Raw genomic sequence first — 21,353 nt, 5'->3', positions numbered from 1 at the left:
CCCTTAAAAACCTCAACCTCGGCCGCCTTTTTTTTTTCGGACATTTTGTTTTGTTGGGACATTTGGCGATATTTACGACATTTTTTTTTATGACTAACACTGAAAAAAAATGATGTCGACCACAGTGCTAAAAGCGCGAGCTCGTTGCTTTGGCTCGCGCGCCACGAGCGCTCCAGCATCGGGTGCAGCCATGCCAGTCAAGGCTACTCGCTCGCTGCTTGCACGGCCTTCGCAGCTATTCTATGCAAGGGTGATAATCCGTCGTACTGCACACAAGTACAGCTCCAGAAAAATGCGTACGAAATTACTGCGGCTGGGCTCTGTCGCCTCCGGTACACGTAATCTTCATTTGCAACAGGAGTGACGGACGGCACCGGGCGAAGTTTGAAAATGGAGAACGCTTATTTTGATGTTCCTAAGAACGCGACGAGTACAGGCGGCAATGTTGACAACACGCACCAGCGCGGACACCGCCGAGCCGCCGAGCCGAGCACCCGGCCACACACACGCCGAGCGACCGACATTTCACAATGCAGTCAGCGGCATCCAAAGCAAACGTGTTGTTGACGTAAAAATAAATAAGATGTCAAAATAAAAGCTGCTATTTTTACGTCCGTGACGCCATTGTCCATGCCCCCTGGATATCCAATCGGTGTCGAAAATACGCAGCCTCCGATTCCAAACCGAAACTAAAATCCCGTCGTAGTTGTGTGGCTAAGCGAAGTTTCGTATCGCGTATAAAACTTTTATTTTAATACATTTGTTTTAGTTTTTTAAGTTTGTTAAAACGTTTTATTGTTTCGGTTCGCCACTGTTTTACGAATAATGTTACGTTAACTTTTTTTATTTTCGCATTTATTATGCACCTTGAAACAAAGTCTTTTACAAGCCAATCCAATCCACCCTGAACTTCATTTGCGTCGAAGCTTCCGAAGCTTTGTTGCGGTTTGGTGTGTCTTTTATTTTTACGTAGAACTCATATCGATCCGATATGCCCCGTCCGAGAATGGATTTTGCGACTAATAAGTAGCGAGGCACCACGCGAGCAAGAATGAACAGCCCTGGAGGTTATGGGCACTGCTCAATTGGCTCATTCCTCGGTGCTTCTCGAAGGTAAGCCTTTTTTCTCTGTCCTCCTAAGCTTCCGTTCAAGCATCTCCTTGGTTTGTTTCCTTGCCCTGCCTTTGCCTAATCGCGCCCGAGAAGTGTATTCTGACAGGTATTTTCCTTAGGCGAGCATCTCTCCTCGCGCTTTTCGTCAAACCGTCCGACGGGTTGCGAGTTCTAATCGCGAAGCCATGATTCGGTCACCCAACACGTCGGTCGACCTGTCAAACGTTTTATCGCACGTGGGTCGTCACTTCGCGTCGGCACGCTTCGCTGCCTACCCATATCTGTACTGGCCAGGTTTCTTTGTCGGCCCGCGCGTCTTATCGCTGTGGGTGATCTCAAGCGACGCGAGCGAAACGCGTAAAAAAAGAAAACATTGTGGTTGGAGCCTTTTGATCTACTGCGCTATATATATAGAGAGAGAGTAAAGCTATACGCACTCCGGAGTGCACTTCGGACGGAAATGGCTATACGCGCTCCTCCGAGAGATCATGCCGCTCGGGCCACCCTTTTAGAACGGCGCGTGTATCACTGGGGAGCTCGTTAACACAGCCCCCCGCCTGCGTTCACGCCGCTTCGCGGCGACAGTATCGGCTGCTAATTACAAATCGTAACCAGTACACGCCGCTTCGCGGCGTCCAGCCGGCAATCCAAGCCCCGATGTCCCCGATCGCAACTCGAAAGGGAGTCCCATACCATTTAGTTTTGCGAAGTTTCTCAACAACATTCGATTTTTTTTTTACTGTTTATCGCAAAAAAAAAAAAAGAAATGTCCTAAATATCGCCAAATGCCTCGACAAAACAAAATGTTTGAGAGAAAAAAAAAAAAAAAAAAGCAGGTCCACTGCGGATGGAACCCGCGTCCACTTGCGTATGAAGCGGACACCTTGACCCCTATGCCATGCCTCCGCTTAGAAAATTCGTTGTGACCACTCGTTTTATGCGAGAAAAGCGGAGTGCGTATAGCGATTTCCGTCCGAAGTGCATTCCGGAGTGCGTATAGCTTTACTCATATATATATATATATATATTTATTTATTTATTTATTTATTTATTTGGACACACAAAATAGACGGGCACTAATTAACTTCACTAACATGCTCACATACTCTCCACTTGTCATGATTTTTGTGTGGGCTTTGCCCGATGATGCTAGTGAGTCATTCTCGTTTCAAGTGGAGTGTCCAAACCATTTTGCACGCATGTTCGGACTCTCGGGATTTGCAGAAACTGGGAGTCTGCAACGCCTGCTGTCCTTGTCTTTTTAGAGCGCAGCTCTTAGGGGCCCGTTCCCGGCTTGAGCGGCGTCGCCGTCGCCGTCGCCGTCGGCGTCGGCGTCGGCGTCGGCGTAACCGCAACCCTCGTAACCCTCGTGAGGGTTACGAGGGTTACTTACCCTCGTAACCCTGACGAGGGTTACGAGGGTTTTTACCCTCAGAAGGGTTACGAGGGTTAGTAACCCTCGTGAGGGTAACCTTCACGAGGGTTACTAACCCTCGTAACCCTCAAAAGGGTTACGAGGGTTAGGTTACCCTCGTAAGGGTAACTCTCATAACCCTCGTGACCCTCACGAGGGTTACTTACCCTCGTAACCCTCACGCGGGTTACGAGGGTTAGTAACCCTCGTGAGGGTAACCTTCACGAGGGTTACCCTCACGAGGGTCACGAGGGTTATGAGAGTTAACCTCACGAGGGTCACGAGAGTTACCCTCACGAGGGTCATGAGAGTTACCCTCACGAGGGTCACGAGAGTTGCCCTCACAAGGGTTACTAGGGTTACCCTCACGAGGGTCACGATGGTTACCCAGGTCAAGTGACCCCCCCTGGGGTCACGTGACCTGGGGATACCCCCCGAGGTCACGTGACCCCCCGTTGACGTCATAGCCACTGATGACGTCATCAGTGACGTCACTGATGACGTCACCGGCATCCGCATCGTCACTGATGACGTCATCAGTGACGTCACTAATGACGTCACCGGCATCCGCATCGTCATCATCATCACTGATGGCGTCATCAGTGACGCTACTGATGACGTCATCGGTATCGTCACGTGACCCCCCGACGTCACGTGACGCCCCAAGGTCACGTGACTCCCACATGGTCACGTGACCCCCAAGGTCACGTGACCCCCCGCTTCCCGAGGTCACTTGACCCCCCCCCCCCAGTACCCTTCCCTCCTCCTCCTCAAGAGCTGCGCTCTAATTCGGCGTTACAGGGAGTTGTAAACGGCTTTCATTTTTTTCTCCAGTTTATCTTTTTTCCTTGTGCAACAGCAGACTGTCGCACAAGAGCGACATCTTTTTCATGCGTGGTGTCACCTGAACCGTAGAATGCTCGCTTCATAGTGTGGCCCGTCAGGCTGTGCGCTTTCCGCTGTCTGCTTTCACGAACACAAATACGGTGATGTACCCAGAGTGCACTGCTCGCTAGCCTTGCGTGAGTACACTCTATATTGTATATGTTGTTCAAAGTACAGCTGCTTCGGAAAAAGAGTAGCACAAGTGACCGACGACCGGAGCGGCAAAATCGCGACACGCGGCGCTATTGTTCCCGAGCGCGCCGATAGCGAGAGTGCCAGTCACGTTCTGGGACCGGACATTTCATCGAACGCCGTTTCGTCGAACGCCGTTTCATCGAAGCCGTTTCATCGAAGCCGTTTCATCGAAGCCGTTTCATCGAACGCCGTTTCATCGAACGCCGTTTTATCGAACGCCAGGGTGGCATTCCCGCTTCCTGAAGCTGGTCGGAGGTGCCCATCCCAGGTTCTGGAAGTTTTCGACTTGCATCGCCACAGAACATCAACTGACGGAAGACAAGCTGGAGGCGATGCTGAGTTCCCAAGAGCCTCCTCGCCAGAAGATGGCCATAGCGGCAAGGAATGAGAAGGTCCGCCTTTTTTATGAGAACCGACGGACCATGGCTGTGGGGAACTTTTTGAGAGCAATTGCTCATCATTTGAAACGGTGAATGGCTGTCGCACGAACACATGAGCCCCCGAAAGTTTTCAAATAAAATTTGAAATGACGTACTTACTTTTGACTTCATTGAGTCGTAAAACGAAAAAAACAAACAAAAAACAATGTTTTATTGTAGTTTTATAAATAGCACCTCAGCTTTAGCTACCGCAAGCTTCGGGCAGTAAAAAAGCATCAATAGAAAGACATGAGAGGCTAGGAGGCTCGCATGGCTAAAGTTGTTGCACCTGCGCAAAACCTAAGACGCCTTCTGGCCTCCATGAGTTGGAGTGCGCTCTTACTGGGAGTGCGACTTTTTATTTATTTGTTACAATACCCTCAAGGCCCATCGGGTAATACAGAGGGGGTGAACATATAAGCACAATGTGCGAAACAAACATAAAGGTCGGTACAAATATCCTCATGGGTTACTTGCATCAAAATAAATTATAACAGCTACAAGTTTGGACATTAAAAAACCTGACGATGAAATGGGTGAGTGACACGAAAATGCCCTCGATCCGCGCATACAAAAACATCTTTCAAACTTTTTATTTAAAAGACATTCGATGAAACGGCCGTCATTGATTCGCTGAAACGGCGTTCGATAAAAGGGCGTTCGATGAAACGTCCATTTTTTCGATGAAACGGCGTTCAATGAAATGTCCGGGAACCGTCACGTTCCATGTCTCAACGCGGGGGTGGCCGGCAGAAAATTGAGAGATAAGATAGCTGTTAAAATTAGGGCTTTAGGATGGGCTGTTTTTTGCCGGCCACTCCCCGCAATGAGACATGGAACGTGACTGGCACTCTCGCTATCGGCGCGATCGGGAACAATAGCGCCGCGTGTCGCGATTTTGCCGCTCCGGTCGTCGGTCACTTGTGCTACTCTTTTTCCGTTGCAGCTGTACCTTTATGCATAGCTGATCCAACCTGCATTCTCTTTTGCCATTGCCGGTAGCAAATTGTGTCTGTATAGTATTGCACACCTGCCAACTTCCCCGTATTACCCAGAAGTCTCTTAAATTTTGATCAGTTTGTATGATTGACAGAAAAACCTCCCGAAAAGAGAAATTACCCTCCCCCTCTCTTTTGTACTAAAGAAGAGTTTTTGCCATCACTGTGGACGGCTGCAATCCCATGAGCATAGACAGTGCAATATATAAATATAATGAAGTTGTCTTCATGCAAATTTGTTCTCAATATTTCTTTTTAAAACACCCCCCCCCCCCCCCTCCCCTGCTTAGAAATTATCCCGAATTTGGTGTCCCCAAACTTGGAAGGTATGGTACTGTCTGTGCCTTTTCTATCTTGTGTCATTTATGTAATGTAATATATCTGTTCTTCATTTTCATAATCGCTGCAGGCCTGGTCAAGGAGGAGTTGCTCAGTGAACTACTAGTTTGAGTTCCCTGAACGGACACCACTGACATCACCTAGAGTGCCGAGGTACAGTAATGGCAGATATCGATAGGAGATGATGGTAAGCTGTCCTATTTATTTAGCAGTGTCGGAGTAACTCACTTGAGTTTTCATCACTGTTTTCGCTGGCAGTTTGTTCCCAGCACACAAAAATGGTCCATTAATTGTCCATGTCTATTAAAATTGATGCAGCCTTCACAGTTCTACGGTTTAGAGCGATTCGCGGACATATGTCGATCATAGTCGAAACAGCGTGGCTCATCATTAGAGTTGAATGCTGAGTTTCGCTTGGCAACGTTTTGGCCACTTCGATCACTACAAAACATTATTTGCCTTCTCAGGTACGCGTCACGTCTGTTTGGTTGAACAGCCACCAAGTTGACTTGGATGTCAGCGCCTGTTGTCATCAGAACCTGGTTCTTGTGCTGCCACATCATTTTTGGTGGTGGCGCTGTCGTCACCTCCCAACGCTTGCGCTCCCCTAGTTCCCATTCAAGATGGTGAGTGGTATACTCGTGGGGGCCTCGCTGCTGCAGGTGCTGCCATGTAGCTCTGGCTCGTGGTGGTTCCACCGCCATCATTTGTGCTCCCTGTGATCCCAGCCGGAGTGGTGACAGGGATTATGCAAGGGCTCTTTGTCGCAGGTGCTGCCACGGACTTTGGCTCGTGGGGGTGCCGTCGCTACTGACAAAGCCTGTGCTCCCCGTCGTCCCTGTTGAAATTGTGGCTGGGACTTGGAGAGGGTTCGCTGCCACAGCCGGTCAGTTCAAGTTCCGCACATTCTGCCGTAGCCCTTGGGAATTCGTTCCTTCCATGTTGAGGTTCTAGTAGGAGAAGTCCACCGCTGTTGAGCTACATGTCACCGCAGCAGTCAATCTGCAGAGGGGCATGGCCACGTGACCACACTTCTGAAATGTTAGAGCCTTGTTGTGGACATGGAGGCCGGTGTGAGAGATTTAATATGCGTCTGGCACATCTGCCCGGCGAAAGAACTCATGGGTGTGCCACATGGAAAGTGAGCAGACTGTGCAAGTCTCTTTTACAAAATGGCGCTAACAATAGGTAGTGTCTGAATCATTCTTGTCTTACGTAGGTGATACTTTCTAGGCGTAATGTGTTAGTAGATAGCTATGGTGTTATTGCTTAACTCTGAACAAGATACAAAGTATGAGACATTTTCAGGCCAAGTAAAAAATTTCTGCTCACTTTAATCTTGAAGATCTTCCAGAGTTTCATATCATCCAGCAATCCTGAAGGCGATGCACCACATGTAATTATAATTAATATTCCCGCTCTTAGTTTACCAGGAAGGTGTTCAAAAATTGTAAGTAGTGTTAGTTACTTAGGAGAGCGATGTGTTGCACCTTGGCGTTCCATTCACTTTGGGATGAGGTGCTTCATTTTTGTGCGTCCTTGGTTGTTTCCTTAGCCCCTAAAGATGTTGGAGATTTATATGTTTTATTTTTGGGGAAACCATGTTATGTTAGTATCTGGCATGCTTTTTTTTTATTGCTGAAAGCTGTTTGAAGTGAGCCTTTTGTCCACCTAAGAGCATAATGATTGGGAGCTTCACTCAGGTGTGTTTTCTGGCCACACCGCAGAGCATGATTGTAAGCATCGATGCATGCTATTGATACCAAGATCGGGACTTCATAGAGGATCAGTCAAGTCTTCCTATTTTTATTTCCATTGATTCTTTGGCATTCTAGATATCTTTTTGTAAGCGTGTTCACGTAAGCTTGTTCAACTTTCTGGGTCATAGTATCGGGTCGTTCTGTAATTATCATATGCTTTATGCATTTGTCATTAGTCTCATCTGAAGTTGTCATGGGCACATGGCTGACACATTTGGTGCTGCTTTGATTTGGAGGGTAAATATTGTCCGCCATAGGTCTAGCAAACTTCATATATTCTACACTTCAAAATTTTCTCGTAGACCTGATTACTAGGCAATAAGCTCCTTTTCAATATGTGCATTTACTTAAATTGAAAAGCCAAAAGGCTTTTAATAATCAGCCACATGCAGAATAAGAACAATGTTTCTGCCACCTAGTGTGGGAGAAAATGGGTGGGGGGGTGGAGGCCAAAGCAAACGCAAGCAGTGTGAATACAACTCTAGGACTTATATGCGGGGTAAGTGAGGAATTTGAACTGCCTACCAAGACCATGTAGCTCACACATTTAGCAGAGGATAATTGGGTTTCATTTAACAAGCTATTGGGGTGGTTGTAAAGCTCCTATACAGCCCCACATGGAGTCACCCTGCATGCCCTGATCTAGACTGCTCGTTTCACATAGATTTTTGTGACCTATTGATCTAACTGCTTCTTTTGTTTGCAAATTTTTGTGTTATTCAGGATAATTGGGAACCCAGCAAAAGGTTGGCATGTCATGGAGTAAACATGCCATTGTACAGTGTGCTTCACTCTAAAATGTAATGCATGAGCAGTGGCCAAAGCTGATGACACTTGTCTAATGAGGAAATCAATGATACTGCACAAACTGAAGCATATCTTCCTGGGACCGTTGCCACTCCCCTATAGAATTATTGCATGACCTCCTCGTTTCTCTTTTTATTGCCCTCAGTTAATTTGACGAGGACTGGACTGCTGTTATCCTTAATAGGTCGGCGTGTCACGTTTATCTTAAGGTCCAATAAACGGGAAATTTGTTTTGATAAGTTAAATAAGGGGAACAACAAAATATTCAGAGCAATGTCTTTTTTTTTCTTTCTATTTTTTTGCATCACCGAAACATTTATTGGTCACCGCATTGAAACTGGGAGTGTAACGCACGAAGAGAACTGCAGTGTGACCCTCCAGTCTCTGCCGTCAGACGATGCACACATTCTGCAACATAAGTGCAGGATCAGCTTTTTTTTGGAGGGGGGGCGGGGGCGATTTTTCTGAGATGACATGAAAATGTTGTGGTCATCACCATCAAAGTGATTTGTTGGCTGCATGTTCCCTGCTTTAGTGACAAGGCCACTGACAAGCCGCTTCACGGGTACTAAATTGAACCGCTTGACAAGTTGCTCAAACAATAGTGATACACAAATGGCAGTACGAGGACAAGTTGAAGAACCACAAGTAGCGCTTGTCCTATCACTTCTTCAACTTGCCGTTGTCCATAGCACTATTTGTGTTTTGCTCCTCTTCATCTGCTTCATAAAGAGCAAATATATAAGGCTGCTTAATAAAATGACAGCGTCCGTCAAATCGGTAAACATTTCTCTGTAAAACATATTTCCCTGGCCAAGTCCAAGTCTCGTTTTCACGATGAGTCGCATAGTGAATCGGCTAACAATGGTTGATGAATATGATGTAGTTCTACTGAATCAGTAGCATACTTCAATCTCCCTTCTGCACAAAACCTATGTTTCGGAGCGGTTGACATAGTGTTTTCTCGACAGCCGAGGGGCTTGAAACAGGTGCTTAATGTCTGTGAGCCTCCACCATTGAAATTTTAACTTGTCACTTGCTCTAGAACTTGATAATGGAGCAATGGCAGATTTTATGAAGTTTGCGAAACCGACGTCGGAGACCTTCGAATGGGAAAGGTTTACAGGGCTAGAAAAATAATGGACTCACAATTATCTGTAATAAAAAGACTGTGCCCAAAGAACTGTAGCTAGTTTTAAGTGTCACTCGCCGAAGCTGTTTGTATATTGTGTTAATTCCTGCATTTTGCTGTTTTTTTTCTGTTTCAGGATCCAGTGTTACATTCCTGTGGCTTTTTGGTTGTTTCCCAATTATTGAAGGGAGTTGCAGGCTTATCATGGGCGACACAGTGCTTTGGTGAGTGTACCTTTTATTTACTGCTTGGCCAATCAAATCGAGCGGCTTTGCACGAAACTCTTTACAGTTTCAGGATGTTTGAGGGTGTGTTCTCCTTCAGACATTCTGAAATGGCACAAATGTTTTTGTGCTGCATCACTATACTCTGTTGAATGACCAGCTGAAATCGTAGTAGAAGCTACATGCTCGTTGGACCAGTCATATGTCTACCTTTCGCCATGTGTTACACTCCCGCCCATAACCATGTGCAGAAGGCGGGGTCAGGAACGAGAAGAAGGTGGTTGATTGATTCGGTGGGTGCGTAGTTACCACCACAGTCAGCTTAGAGGTGAATGTTAATTACTCAAGCTTTAAATAGGTCACAGTACTCAAAGCTTGAGGAACGCCTGAGAAGTTTTTAGTATGTTTTTATTTACCGTGTCTACTCGCTCCATGACTCTCAAACTACGTCCAACTCGGCTAGCCATCAAGCCAATTTTCTTTCGCCGCCAAGCGGCCAGGCCACTTCAAACCAGGCAAAGCATAGCAGTACATGCTTTCATGGCTGCAAGTGTGTAGTTGCGGATGTGATCAAGAGTGAAACCGAGCGGCGCATACACGTAACAAAGCTGGGGTCGAGGAATTGCCCAGCTTTGGACATGTTTCGCCCACCGAATGCATCGATGTCAACGATGAGTCGCATAGTGAATCACGCGGTCATCTGTAGTGTGCTTTCGGACAGTGAAATCGTGAAAGTGGTTAGGCCTAAGGACGGTCGCGTCACTCACCATGCTGAGTGAGCTTCCCTAGTAAAAAAATCTTAAATGTATAAAAAAATTTTATGTCAAACAAACGCGTATGATCCAATAAGATCATATAAGAAAATACAAGAACCTTATAAAAACATATAAGAACAATATAAAATTATATTTGAAGTTATAAGAAACTTCTTTTCAGTTTCTTAAAACTTCTTATATAATCTTATATATTTCCTATATTGTTCTTAAACGTTTTTATAAGGTTTTTATATGATCTTATGTGGTCATATGCTTTTATTGAACACCTAAATTTCTTACATGCAAGATTTTTTTACTATTCACTAGGAGAACGCTTTTCCTTTGACAGAAGGCACACCGAAAGCACCCTAAAAAAAGGTTTTCAAATTGTAGAACATGGTTATTGTAGCGCGCCCACGACCAGCCGTCAATGCGCCTCCGTCAGTGGAGACATGCCACAGTACTTTGCCGTGTCATACTGACACCTAAAATTACATTTTCGCAAAGTGTGTAAATGCAGAAATTTACCCTGCATAATGAACGCACCCCCGAAATATATGTCAATTTCAGAATAAAGAGGTGTGTTCATTATGCGGGTAAATATGGTAAAAAAGTGAATGATGACTCAAACAAATGCAAAACTCATACATTGGAATTTGAAAAAAATCACCAACCACATCCTACAACAAGGTCCCAACGTTTCAAAAACAGCTTGTTTTTTTCTTCAGGGGTGACTGCTTCCAAATAGGGGACAACAGCTTCGTTTTCTTCTACGATAGTCTCTTTTTTTTCACTTTGTTAGGTGGCTGAGTCCGTTCATGTAGCATGATGGCAATGTGCCAGTGGACCTATTGATGTTTCCTGGTGTTGTTTGGATATGCCATGACTATAAAAAGCTGCTGGCAGAAGTTTGTCTCAACATTTATGATGGTGTTGGCAAAGTTGATGCGATATTCATTGTCCTCACAGTGCTCTGCAACAGCGCTGCGCTCGTGGTCGAATTTGCAGTTGTTTTTGTGTTGTTGAATTCTTTCTGGGAAGTTCTTTGTTTTTCCAATGTAGGTGGCATGGAATTGAATATACAAGGCCCTGCGCTCTTTGTTTAGAGGGATGACCTTTAATTCGCAGCATCATACGTCAAAGTGTTGATACCGGTTTGTGGGACACCTGAATACTTTCTTTTACCAGCATACATGACAGCGCTTCGCTAGTCCCCTTTATGTAGGGAACACAGATGCGGGTGTGGGGACGGATGTTTTTGAGTTTTTAAGCTTTCTCCCGACCAGGCAGGCCTCTGCCAAAATGTTTACCCTCAAAACTTGCACTGCATGTAGTAATGGCTCTTGATCTGCGAGAATTTTTGTTTTAGTTTTGTGTTTGTTGAGCATTATTGGGCAAATGACAAAGGCTATGCCACCTCATTATGACTACAGTAAAAAGAGCTATACCCTTGATAACATAGTCCTGTCATGTTTTTGCTTTGGAAAAAATGTTAACACACAAGATTAATCTATTTCTTGACCTCTTGACTGGGGACCCATGACCAAAAAAAAATTTTTTTGTCCCTATTTTGCCTATATTTTTTTGTACGAAACTTTTCTTGTGCTACCATCATAGCTTTAATTTCTAAAGGAAAATTATTTCCGATGTTAGGGGATAGATGGTGCTTCCTCCCGTACGATAAAAAGAGTGAGCGTTTAAAGACGCACTCCCCAAACTGATTGAAGAGTGGTGCATCTATGAGTGCGCCCCCCAGGCTGCTGTTAAAATTGCCAAGCATCCAAAGATCTTATCAAAAGTAATAGATAAATCTTTGTCTAAGGTGAAGTGAATATTTACATTAAATTCAAGTAATGACGCAATAACAACATGGCAGTGCCCCCAAGCTGCATGCGCATGAACGAATTTCACCATCCAAATGGATGAATGACCGTTTTGGCAGAACTGGACAATGAGGAAAAGGGTACCAATACTTGAGTGTAGCTTTCTAGGGGCTATTATCATTTTAAATTGCAATTCTGATTTGCTCTTTCAGCTCGCACCTTCACGGAGTACAGCAATGTGGGGAAGCAAGTCGAGGACAGCCTCTCTCGATTTCTGTCCCGGGGGCGCTATGCTCTTCCAGGTAAGCTGCTTCCCTCTCTTAATTAAGAGACACGAGTAGACCCTTTCATTCGAGACAAGAATGACGATAATAATCACATCAAATAAAATGGGGAACAAGCGGACAAAGGAGATTCCTCTTTGACCTTTCTCCCCCTTGTACCCCTTTTCCAGGGATTATTATTGTATTCATACTTATTACATTATTGTGGAGTTGACATTTTGACAACCTGTGGTTGGCTGATGTGTTGTGGAAGTTAAAGCTATTGCACATTCAAACATTGTGTGAAATACAGTAGAACCCTGCTGCTGCATCTTTATGCAGTCACAATAAAGGATCATGACATGAGCGAAGATGTAACAACTGATAATGCCCTTGGGATAGCTATAGATGTTTCAGGAAGCTGTATTCTCTGTTTATCTTACCTTAGCTTTTATGGCTGTAAAAAAGATTGCCTTATTTTATATGTTGACAATTTTTTCAACACTTCTTAAAATTGTGGTTGAACTATAAGTAACACACTGTTTACAGACAAGCTTGTGTTTGCCCACAGCAGCTATGGGCACTGCATAGGCAGGAACTAGATTCGTGTGAGCAGACATGTGTGTACATGTGCTGTGCCGACAGCCGCGCCATCGCAGTGATGCGTTGTCTATAGTTGCAGTTAAAAAAATATTGAAATATAAGGATGCAAAAATTCGTAGCCCATCGAGCTCAACCACAGCTGCCTCAAACAAATCGCTGCACCCTGCATGCCACATCAAAGCAGTGGGGCTTGATGCAATCAGCGCTGCTTGGACATGGTGGCATGGAGGTGGTAAAGAAAAATGGAGGGTCGTGAGAGCCTGAATCTCTTATTGTCATACAGGACCAAGCAAGAAACACAGTGCAGAGAGGCAAGGAGGTAAAATAAAGGGAGTAAAGCAAAAGGAACAGGGTATGTGTTCCTAGTAGTCATGCCGGCCACCTTGAGTGGCAGTGTTTGGGCATAAGAACCAAGAAGGAAATTCATGAAGCCTGTAATTCTAACACATATATACTTTTGGACGTTCGATAGGACCGGTTTCCGTGAACATAACAGCCGAGAAAACATGTGAGCAAGGTTCTTCTGTGCATATTTTTGAATGTGCTGCAAGAATATTTCTGGCTATATGCCCACTTAATTTATAATGTTTTTCTTCTTTCAGCTGACACCTTACAGACATGTCAGGAAGCAAAGAAAGGTTATTTTTTCACTCATCGTTTACATTTGGGTGATTAACTTAGTCTTGAAAAAAAACACGTCATTTTTATGACATTGTGATAAATAAATTTTGGGTCTTTAAATTGTCCTTCAATCTTTGTTTTCTTCCCATATTGCAAGCCGGCACTATGTGTATCAGGCATGGAATCAATGGTAGGCCATGTAAACTATTGCAGTTTTTCGGCTGGCCAGCTTAAAGTTTACGAGGGGTTGACAATGGCGAAATGGTCACGAAATTCGATCAAATGACATCTATGTGATAATTATGCCCTTATAAAAATGGTTGATGCCATTTTGTATTATTGCCAAATGGCAACAGGTGTTTAAGAGCAGTCAATCAACAGGCAACAGATGTTAATCGTCATTGAGATGTCATCTTGTTGACCCGGATAGCCATTTCGCCACCGTCAACTTTTTGCCGTTCTATTGGTTATTGTCGGTGCATTGCCAGTGTATCTACGTGCTAATGCTAATTGGCTATTGGAGGCAGTCAAAAGACTATAAAATGTATAGTCCTTTGATTGCCTCCTTTAGCCATTTAACGTTAACATGTAGATACACTGATGATACACCGACAATAACCAATAGAACGGCAAAAAGTTGACGGTGGCGAAATGGCTATCCGGGTCAGCAGGGTGACGTCTCAATGACGATTAACATCTGTTGCCTGCTGATTGACTATTTGTAAACAGCTGTTGCCATTTGGCAATAATATGACTTTCAAATGGCATTAACCATTTTCATAGGGGTAAAGTGAATCAAATTTATTATTTTAAATTGCTACAGATAATACACACAAAAAAACTCTTCGCAATTCCGCCAGAAAACACAACTTATCACACACTCAGACAGAGAATCAGACGACCTCCAAAAATACGTACCAATTACGGAAAACAAACGACATGCTTCCAAATCGCCAAAATCTTGAATAATACGGAATATCTAATAGATTTTAACTGCAATATACTTCAATTCAAAAAAAGACTAAAGACACTTCTGGTGGGCAGTAACATTGTGTTCTGATATGTGTGTACTGTGTACTTATGAAATCATGTCCATACTTCACTTTTGAATTGTTAAAACATGTTTCTGACCAATTTTGTTTTAATAATTCTTTGCTGGAAAAAAAAATTATCGTGGGATAATTGATCGATCCTGTTGTTTATTGTTTCTGAGTTGTATAGAATTTTACAGGTTCTTTTCTCTAATTTTCGTGTTCAAAAATCTATGTACCCTGCACTGCTGTGTTAGAACTGTAAAGGGGACAGAGACCTCGTCAGGCATCACGCCTTTAGTCTCTGCCCACCTCCCGGTCAATCCGGAAAGAAAGGAAATAAAGAAAGAAAAAAGAAAAAAAGAAAGACGGAGCGCTGAAGTCCTGGCTAAGGAGAAGGTGATCCACCTCGTCGCGGCTAGAAACCAAAGGAGGGTCTGAGGGGGGGTCATCGACGTTTCGATTGGCATCAGTGTGGTCAGAGTACCTAAAATTGTTGGCTGGGGAACGACCGTTAGTTTCGGAGTCGATGTGGCGGTGACAGTAGCGGATGACATGACCGGGGTTATGATAGTAGAAGTAAACTGGTCGGCGGTCTGTCGTTCTCCACAATTCTGTTCTTCGTGGTTGTACATAGGGTAAGGGAGGCGTCTGCATCATATTTGTGGTTGCATGGGAGCACATTATGGCGCAACATGCTAGAGAGCACAGACAGGTTGCGGCGAAGCGGCTGTTGAGGCGTATGTGTACGCGTATGTGCACGCGTATGTGCAGACGACTCGCGATGGAGTGCGGATCGAACCTCGTCCTTCATGATCTGTTGTATGTTAGGCGCGGGCGCCAAGTCGGGCTCGGCGAACGAGTCGGCAGACGGTTTTGAACCAGGCAGTGAGGATAAAAACTCACGTAGTTCTTCGCGGATGATGGCGCAATTCAGCTTCGGAAGGTCTGTGGCAGAAGTGGGACTTGGAACTTCTGGGAGGCGTGCAAAGGGTGCCTTTAGGATTCGTCCACTCTGAAGATCCTCATAGTGTTTGCACTAGGATATGAGCTGCTGAACAGTCGGAGGAGTCTTAGGTGCCACGACGGAAAACAGTTCTTGAGACAAGCCTTTAAAGAGGTGGCGGATTTTGTCTTCCTCCAGCACATTTGAATCGACACGACCGCAAAGGCGAAGGACTTCCTCGATGTATGATATGGAGGATTCAGTAGAGGCTTGGTGTATGCGCGACAGCATGTCGCGAGCTTGTTGCCGGTGGCGTTCAGGGGTGCCAAAAACTTCTAAGAAGGCGGCTTTAAACGAGTCCCATAAATTAATTTAACCTTCGTGGTTGTCAAACCACTGGGAGCGGAGCCCTTAAGGCAAAACGCAACGTTGGTTAGTTTTAAGGTGTCGTGCCAGCGGTTGTGCTCGCTTACTCGGTCGACGGTTTTCAGCCAGTCATGAACGTCGGCATTACGAGTACCTGCGAAGTCGTGGGGATCCCTTTGCCGGTTCTTGACGAGGGAACGTTCTTCAGTGGCGGCTGCCTCTCTGGTTTCGTCGGGCATATGGGTGAGGGTCGAGCGGCCGCTGTGGAGCCCCGTGAAGACGAAAATGAATCCAGATAAGAGGACGGGGACCGTTAAGCGACCTCCACCATATCTGAGGATAGGAATACGCGGATGTTTAATCGGGGATGTCTAAATGCAATGAATATGATCGGTGATCGCATGTCCGCATTTCAAAGTACGATAGCGAGCCAGCTTCCTTCAGTGTCCTTGTCGGCGTCCTTTTCCGGCTTCCTAAACAGTAATGTTTGTTGTGGTGTGGAACAAATAACGTAATTTCTGGCAAACAAGCATATTTTTACCCGGGAAGCTAGCCAAGCAAGCTCGATGATGGTGATTGCGGTCGTGTACCACCGCCACCGCGTTCCCGAAACATCATCCAGCCAATTATTTACTCTATCTCAGTCTCTCCCGACAAATGGAATGGCCGAGGAGAGCTATGCGCACAACGAATCTCGCGCGCCATGTTCCAGCAAGCCCCGAGTTGAGTGCGACACCGTCATAATCTTATTGGCTAAAATATTGTCTCGCTGGGAATAGATCGGGTTGAAATTAATTAACCCTCGTGATTTGCAATTGACGCTGCGAATGGGTGTTTATCTAATGACTCTGAATATCCAAAAAGCTAGGTTTAAGAACAAAAAGTTGAAGACAATTTTTTTTTATAATGTGGCATTAAGACATAATTTTAATGCTTAGCTAGGATTGCATCGAGAGTTTTTGAAACAACGAAGATTAAGCTAATTTAATGAAGTTAAATATACGCATCGTTGCTCTGCACGTCAAATGCATTCCTCCCTTATTTGTAAAATAAGTATTGATTTTCTTTTTACAAAATTAAAGACTCGGCAGAAGCCCTTTAGATTGTTTACATGCAAGAATTTGAAAGGCATTTGTACACGCAGCGCCTTCCTACAAGCAGCGCACAACGTCTTCCTTTCGCACACGGAGCTCCGATGGTGACATCAGGCACTGCGCATGCGCGGCGAACTTCGCCGTCTCCACGCCTTCCAGGACAATGCATCTGCGTTGCTGTGCCGTTCTTTGTGCTTTATTTCTTAGGTGCGTCCGCTTTGACATTGAGCGCCCCTTTCGGCTTCCGTGACAAAACATTTGCGTTGCTGTGCTTCTCTTTAAGTTTTATTTTTAAACTCGCTTGCATGATGACTTGCATTGAGTCACCGTTTTGCTCACCCAATGGGCATTTAGGTGCCATTACAGTCACTCATTGAAAGCTGCCTTTTTCGTGTTTGTATACAACGCCGGCTACGCTTCACAGAACAGTTAGTGCTTTCGCTTGAAAAAAATAACACGCTAAAAAACATGAGTGATATAGAGGAAGTTATTGCGAAAATTTGACAGATTGGAGGATATAAAAACGAGGCATTACCAGATGTGAGGGTGTTGGTGGCTAACAACAACAAGCGTTCGCAACTGGTTGAGTTCTGCAGGTAACGGTATAACTGCACGACATACAATGTCCTCACAACCCCCTGTCCTTTCAATTAAGATGGCTTCGGCGACACATACATTAAAAAACACTGACACCACCAAATCGTTTTTTTTTTGTCTTAAACACTTAAAAATGATGTCAGTAACAAAGGAAAAATTTGCAACGCGCAAAAAAAGATCACCACTCGAACGCGCTTAAAAAAAAAAAAAAAAAAAAGGTGCCCTCCTCTCCTACCGGACACCTCCTTACGATCGTTTTTCTGATCACCAGCAGCGAAGTCATCGATGGGTGAATATGCAGAAATTGTTCTAGTTCGCGAAAATTATGTTTTTCGACATTTAAAATGTTGTGCATAATATATGTTTTGTACAAACGTGGCTTGCGCACGACGACGCTGGATTCAAAATGTGTAAATGAAATTCCGGACGCGTCTTCTTCAAGACGTCAACGCGTCGACGTCGTCTCATTGCCATCTTTGGTATGGTCTTTGAAAATGGCGACGCACGTTGGTTGTGCCGCAAGCGAGGGCGATGTTAGGGACAGATCGGAAGATCACGTGGCTTTTTGAGTACCAGCAAACCTTTCTGACTTCGGGAAGGAATTAGTTGATCGTTCGCGGAGGCCGGGTCTGGTGCAGTTCGAGTCGCCTGATCGAAAGAAGGAATATGCCGATGCGGACGTCGCCGACTCGTCGGTACTTTCACCTACATCAGATGTGTGGGTCCTCGACAACACAGACTGGTAAGATCGCGTTGCATGATCCGAGCAGATAAAAGAAATAATAATTGGGGTTGTGTGGATATTTATACAGCCTGTAGTTGGTCCGCCATTTCAAAGCTGTCAAAGTTAGAAGACAGCGACCGTCACTTATGTATTTATTTTAAGTCTTTTCCTGCGTACAGCGGTGCCGATGAGCTGTGTTGAGCAGCTTTACACCGTACAAGGGCAAATGCTCTATGCAGATTGGGCGGCAGCGGATTCGCATGCAGCGCCAGGACTGCAAAACAATGCGTGACTTACTTTTAATTGAACCAATTGCTTTAATCTTGACCGTTTTGCTTCACCTGATGGGCCTTGGATTGGAAACTTCGTCGGAACGACCCCACGCTTCAAACAAGAAAGGGTTCAATATGCCTACACCCTAGCAACGTTCCAATTTGTCTCGTAATCGTCATCGATGAGGTGGCGGCAGCAGACGAAACGATACGAGCCTGAATCCTGGATTTGACTCTCAAGAATCGCCTCCAGCCAAGCTTTCTTCTTCGTTTTATTTTTTGAAGGCTTGTGTAGCAAGTGCTGGAAGAGTTTTTGATCCTGCACCGACCCAACATCGCCAGTGACGTCGTTCATCAAAGTTCGATGCATTTCGTCTACAACTGCACCGCTTTTCACACAGTTTGAAACGCCTACGCGAAACTGAGGATCACCAATATATAAAAACCGGCAACTGACGCGTCGTCTGCTTACGACTAATGGCCGTCGCTGAGCGCGGAGCGAAATTCGAGCGCGAGCGCGTGATGGACGAGGGGAGGAGAGGGATAAAAAAAACAACACTTTCGGAATTCGAAGGAGAGCAGAAGAAAACAAAAAGCAAAAAGAACGTCAAACTTTATTTGCGTCACTGCGGAGCGTAGAATATTCACATTAAAGTTTCTGAAAGTTTTCTTCTTTTTTTTTAATTCTTTCAGGTTTTAACTTTTGAGGGTTATATCTAGGTATCACCTCCAGTCGTGCGGTATATTAAAAGAATTTTGGAGGTTTCCGAATAACATAACCTCAGCTTTCTATATTTTGTTCAGACCCACGTACAGGAGAGTTTAGAGCAGAGCTGTTTTCCGGAAGGCAAAAGGTATGTTTTGGTTATTGCAATAACGATGCTGCCACAAAAACGTTTTGTAATCAGTGACAGAATATGTTCCATAGATCTACGAATCTCACAAATCAATGGAGATGAAAAGTAAACTACTGCTTACCTGTTCGGCTCTTGATGTGAGCATGTTCTGCATGTAGTGAATTTGGAAAAACTAAAATATAAAGTATAATAAAAATGTATCACCATAAAATCGAGAAATGTTTGCTAATATATACTTGGCGAAGCTGTTACTATTACATAAAAACTACCAATCAAACGAAATTAAATTCTGACTGTTATGATCCACATTACAGACAAATTTTTAACTAAAATTATTTATTTCTTCAAAATTATGTTTATTGATAAACTGAAGACGAAAATGTTTTGTCAAAATGTTAGAACTTGCTGATCTAATAAAAAAATGTTTTCATAGTCACTTTGTTTTGTATGTGTAAACTGCATTACACTGCATTGTATGTAACTTCATGATACTGCAAAAAGGTCGGGTTACACATGCATCTCAGCGCGCATTTAGACCTGGCCCGCATACTAAGTGTAATATTAATCGGTTAGAAATAATTCAGATGTTAGCCTTAGGATTTATTTTGAACACATATGACAGGACTATGTATACTTCAGAACTTTATATCCAGACCGGACAAACGTTCTTGGAGAAACCTAAATAACTAATCAACTGAACTTTCTTTTTAATCTTGACAAATGATAACTATGTTTGTTTATTAGAACTACTTCAATTTTAATACAACCAGAGTGACAAGAAACAAACTTGAATTATTCTGTGACATTATGTGCTGCAGAAATTTTTAGAACTATTTTTTTTGCACATATTCGAAAGATGTGCTATTCTGTCCGTCCCTATGCTTATTATTTCTATTTTATTTAACTTCACAAACGCGCTCGCGTAGAACTAAGAAACTATATCCTCGGATGAAATGCCGTTTCAGATGGCGTGTTCTTATTTTCCTGCCCATTGAATACATACTGACTAAATCATTTGCCAGAATTTTTATATTTCAGGTTTACTCAAGTTATCATTTACCTCGTTTTTTCTTCTATTATGTGATGCTTTTTTTATAATATGTGATCATGAACTATAGTAAAGTGGTTAGCTTGGTGAGTTGGTAAGGGTTGAACATGAAGAATCTTGCTTCTTCTTTTCTTTCTTCACCTTATATAACAGAGTTATGAGTGCGCGCTTGTCTCTGTTCTGTGTTCCGTCCTCTTCTGTACTTGTCTCATTGTGCGTGAAGTTTTGTCATCTGATAATGACCTTCTTTTTTCAATCGTTGTCCAGCCTTCTGTTTATTTTAAGAGTGTAGTGTTGTGCACCAAATATGGGTACAGTGGTACTACATATTTGTGTTAGTAATGTTGAAGCCCCTTGGCTGCCGGTAGTATGTAGAAATAAAAGTTCGCGGCGACCTTTTTTTACACAGTTCTACATTACATGAAATGCAGTAATTAGCAGTGATCGTTTCAATTCTGCCTAAACATTAAGCAGTCGCTCCGGGAGTAAAGAATCTGTTCTTTTTGTTTCTCTCAGTTTTCGGGGAAACTGGATTGGTGTGTAATGCGACAAGCGAAAAATGTGGGAGAGAGAGGGAAGGCAGTGGGAGAGAGAGCACTGTAAGGCGGGAGGAATGGGAAGGGGGAAGGGAAGGGGGAGAATGAGGGAAAGGGAAACAGATGCGGAAGGAAAGAGGAGACACTGTAGGAGGGTGAAGGAATAGAACGAGAGGGACGGCGAGGGTAAGGAGTAGAGTGTGATGGGGATTGCAAATTGGCATGCCACGTGACCAGCTCAGAGCCCGTGGGGCGAAAACTCACACTGCAGAACCCATGATCCTGGGTTCAATTTTCACCCCTGGCCGCTTCAATCTGGAGGATCACCGTGCCGGCGTGCGGTCGGGTATCACTACTGCGTGATGCACGTCAAAGACCTCAGACTAGCGCTTGTACTGCACTAGCTAAATTTCTCATCTACAGCTGGGAGACCCATCGCCCTTTGAGGAAGACCAAGTTCTAGGATGTATAAACATGCCTGCAACCCAATTTTTAAGCCACTAAAGGAAGTGATTTTAGGTAGTCCTAGCA

General features: G+C 44.3%; 2 protein-coding genes across 10 annotated transcripts in view; one reads left to right on the top strand and one right to left on the bottom strand.

Annotated features, from left to right (window-relative positions):
• Positions 1-21,353, bottom strand: part of LOC115312126 (A disintegrin and metalloproteinase with thrombospondin motifs 16-like) — a 189,702-nt gene that overhangs the window by 125,588 nt on the left and 42,761 nt on the right. Inside the window, exon 5 of the mRNA XM_040216799.1 lies at positions 19,360-19,410. Within this exon, the coding sequence (XP_040072733.1) occupies positions 19,360-19,410 (51 nt within the window). The remainder of the gene's footprint in view (positions 1-19,359; positions 19,411-21,353) is intronic.
• On the top strand, positions 5,838-13,428 carry LOC120844843. 9 transcript variants are annotated; one of them, XR_006078333.1, is made up of 7 exons: positions 5,838-5,989; positions 6,134-6,249; positions 9,199-9,286; positions 12,077-12,166; positions 13,014-13,082; positions 13,203-13,238; positions 13,333-13,363. XR_006078333.1 is itself a non-coding variant. In XM_042293769.1 (6 exons), the coding sequence occupies exons 1-6, from the start codon at positions 5,877-5,879 to the stop codon at positions 13,334-13,336; spliced, it is 447 nt and encodes a 148-aa protein (XP_042149703.1). In that variant the 5' UTR covers positions 5,838-5,876; the 3' UTR covers positions 13,337-13,369. The 9 variants fall into 9 exon arrangements, 7 of the variants coding, with proteins under 7 accessions (XP_042149703.1, XP_040072749.1, XP_040072740.1 ...); XR_006078332.1 differs by having other exon boundaries at positions 13,014-13,238; positions 13,333-13,368; XM_042293769.1 differs by lacking the exon at positions 13,014-13,082 and having other exon boundaries at positions 13,333-13,369.

The sequence above is a fragment of the Ixodes scapularis genome, unplaced genomic scaffold (genome assembly GCF_016920785.2).
Source record: "Ixodes scapularis isolate PalLabHiFi unplaced genomic scaffold, ASM1692078v2 PGA_scaffold4__175_contigs__length_147842914, whole genome shotgun sequence".
NCBI lineage: Eukaryota > Metazoa > Arthropoda > Arachnida > Ixodida > Ixodidae > Ixodes > Ixodes scapularis.
Note: the sequence above shows the minus strand (reverse complement) of the source record. Positions and strands in the feature narration are given on the sequence as shown.

Coding starts and splice junctions, on each gene's coding strand:
- LOC120844843 (XM_042293769.1), top strand. CDS start 5,877: ATGTCAGCGCCTGTTGTCATCAGAACCTGGTTCTTGTGCTGCCACATC. Junction 5,990..6,133: donor CCTAGTTCCCATTCAAGATG/GTGAGTGGTATA, acceptor TCTTTGTCGCAG/GTGCTGCCACGGACTTTGGC. Junction 6,250..9,198: donor AGGGTTCGCTGCCACAGCCG/GTCAGTTCAAGT, acceptor TTTCTGTTTCAG/GATCCAGTGTTACATTCCTG.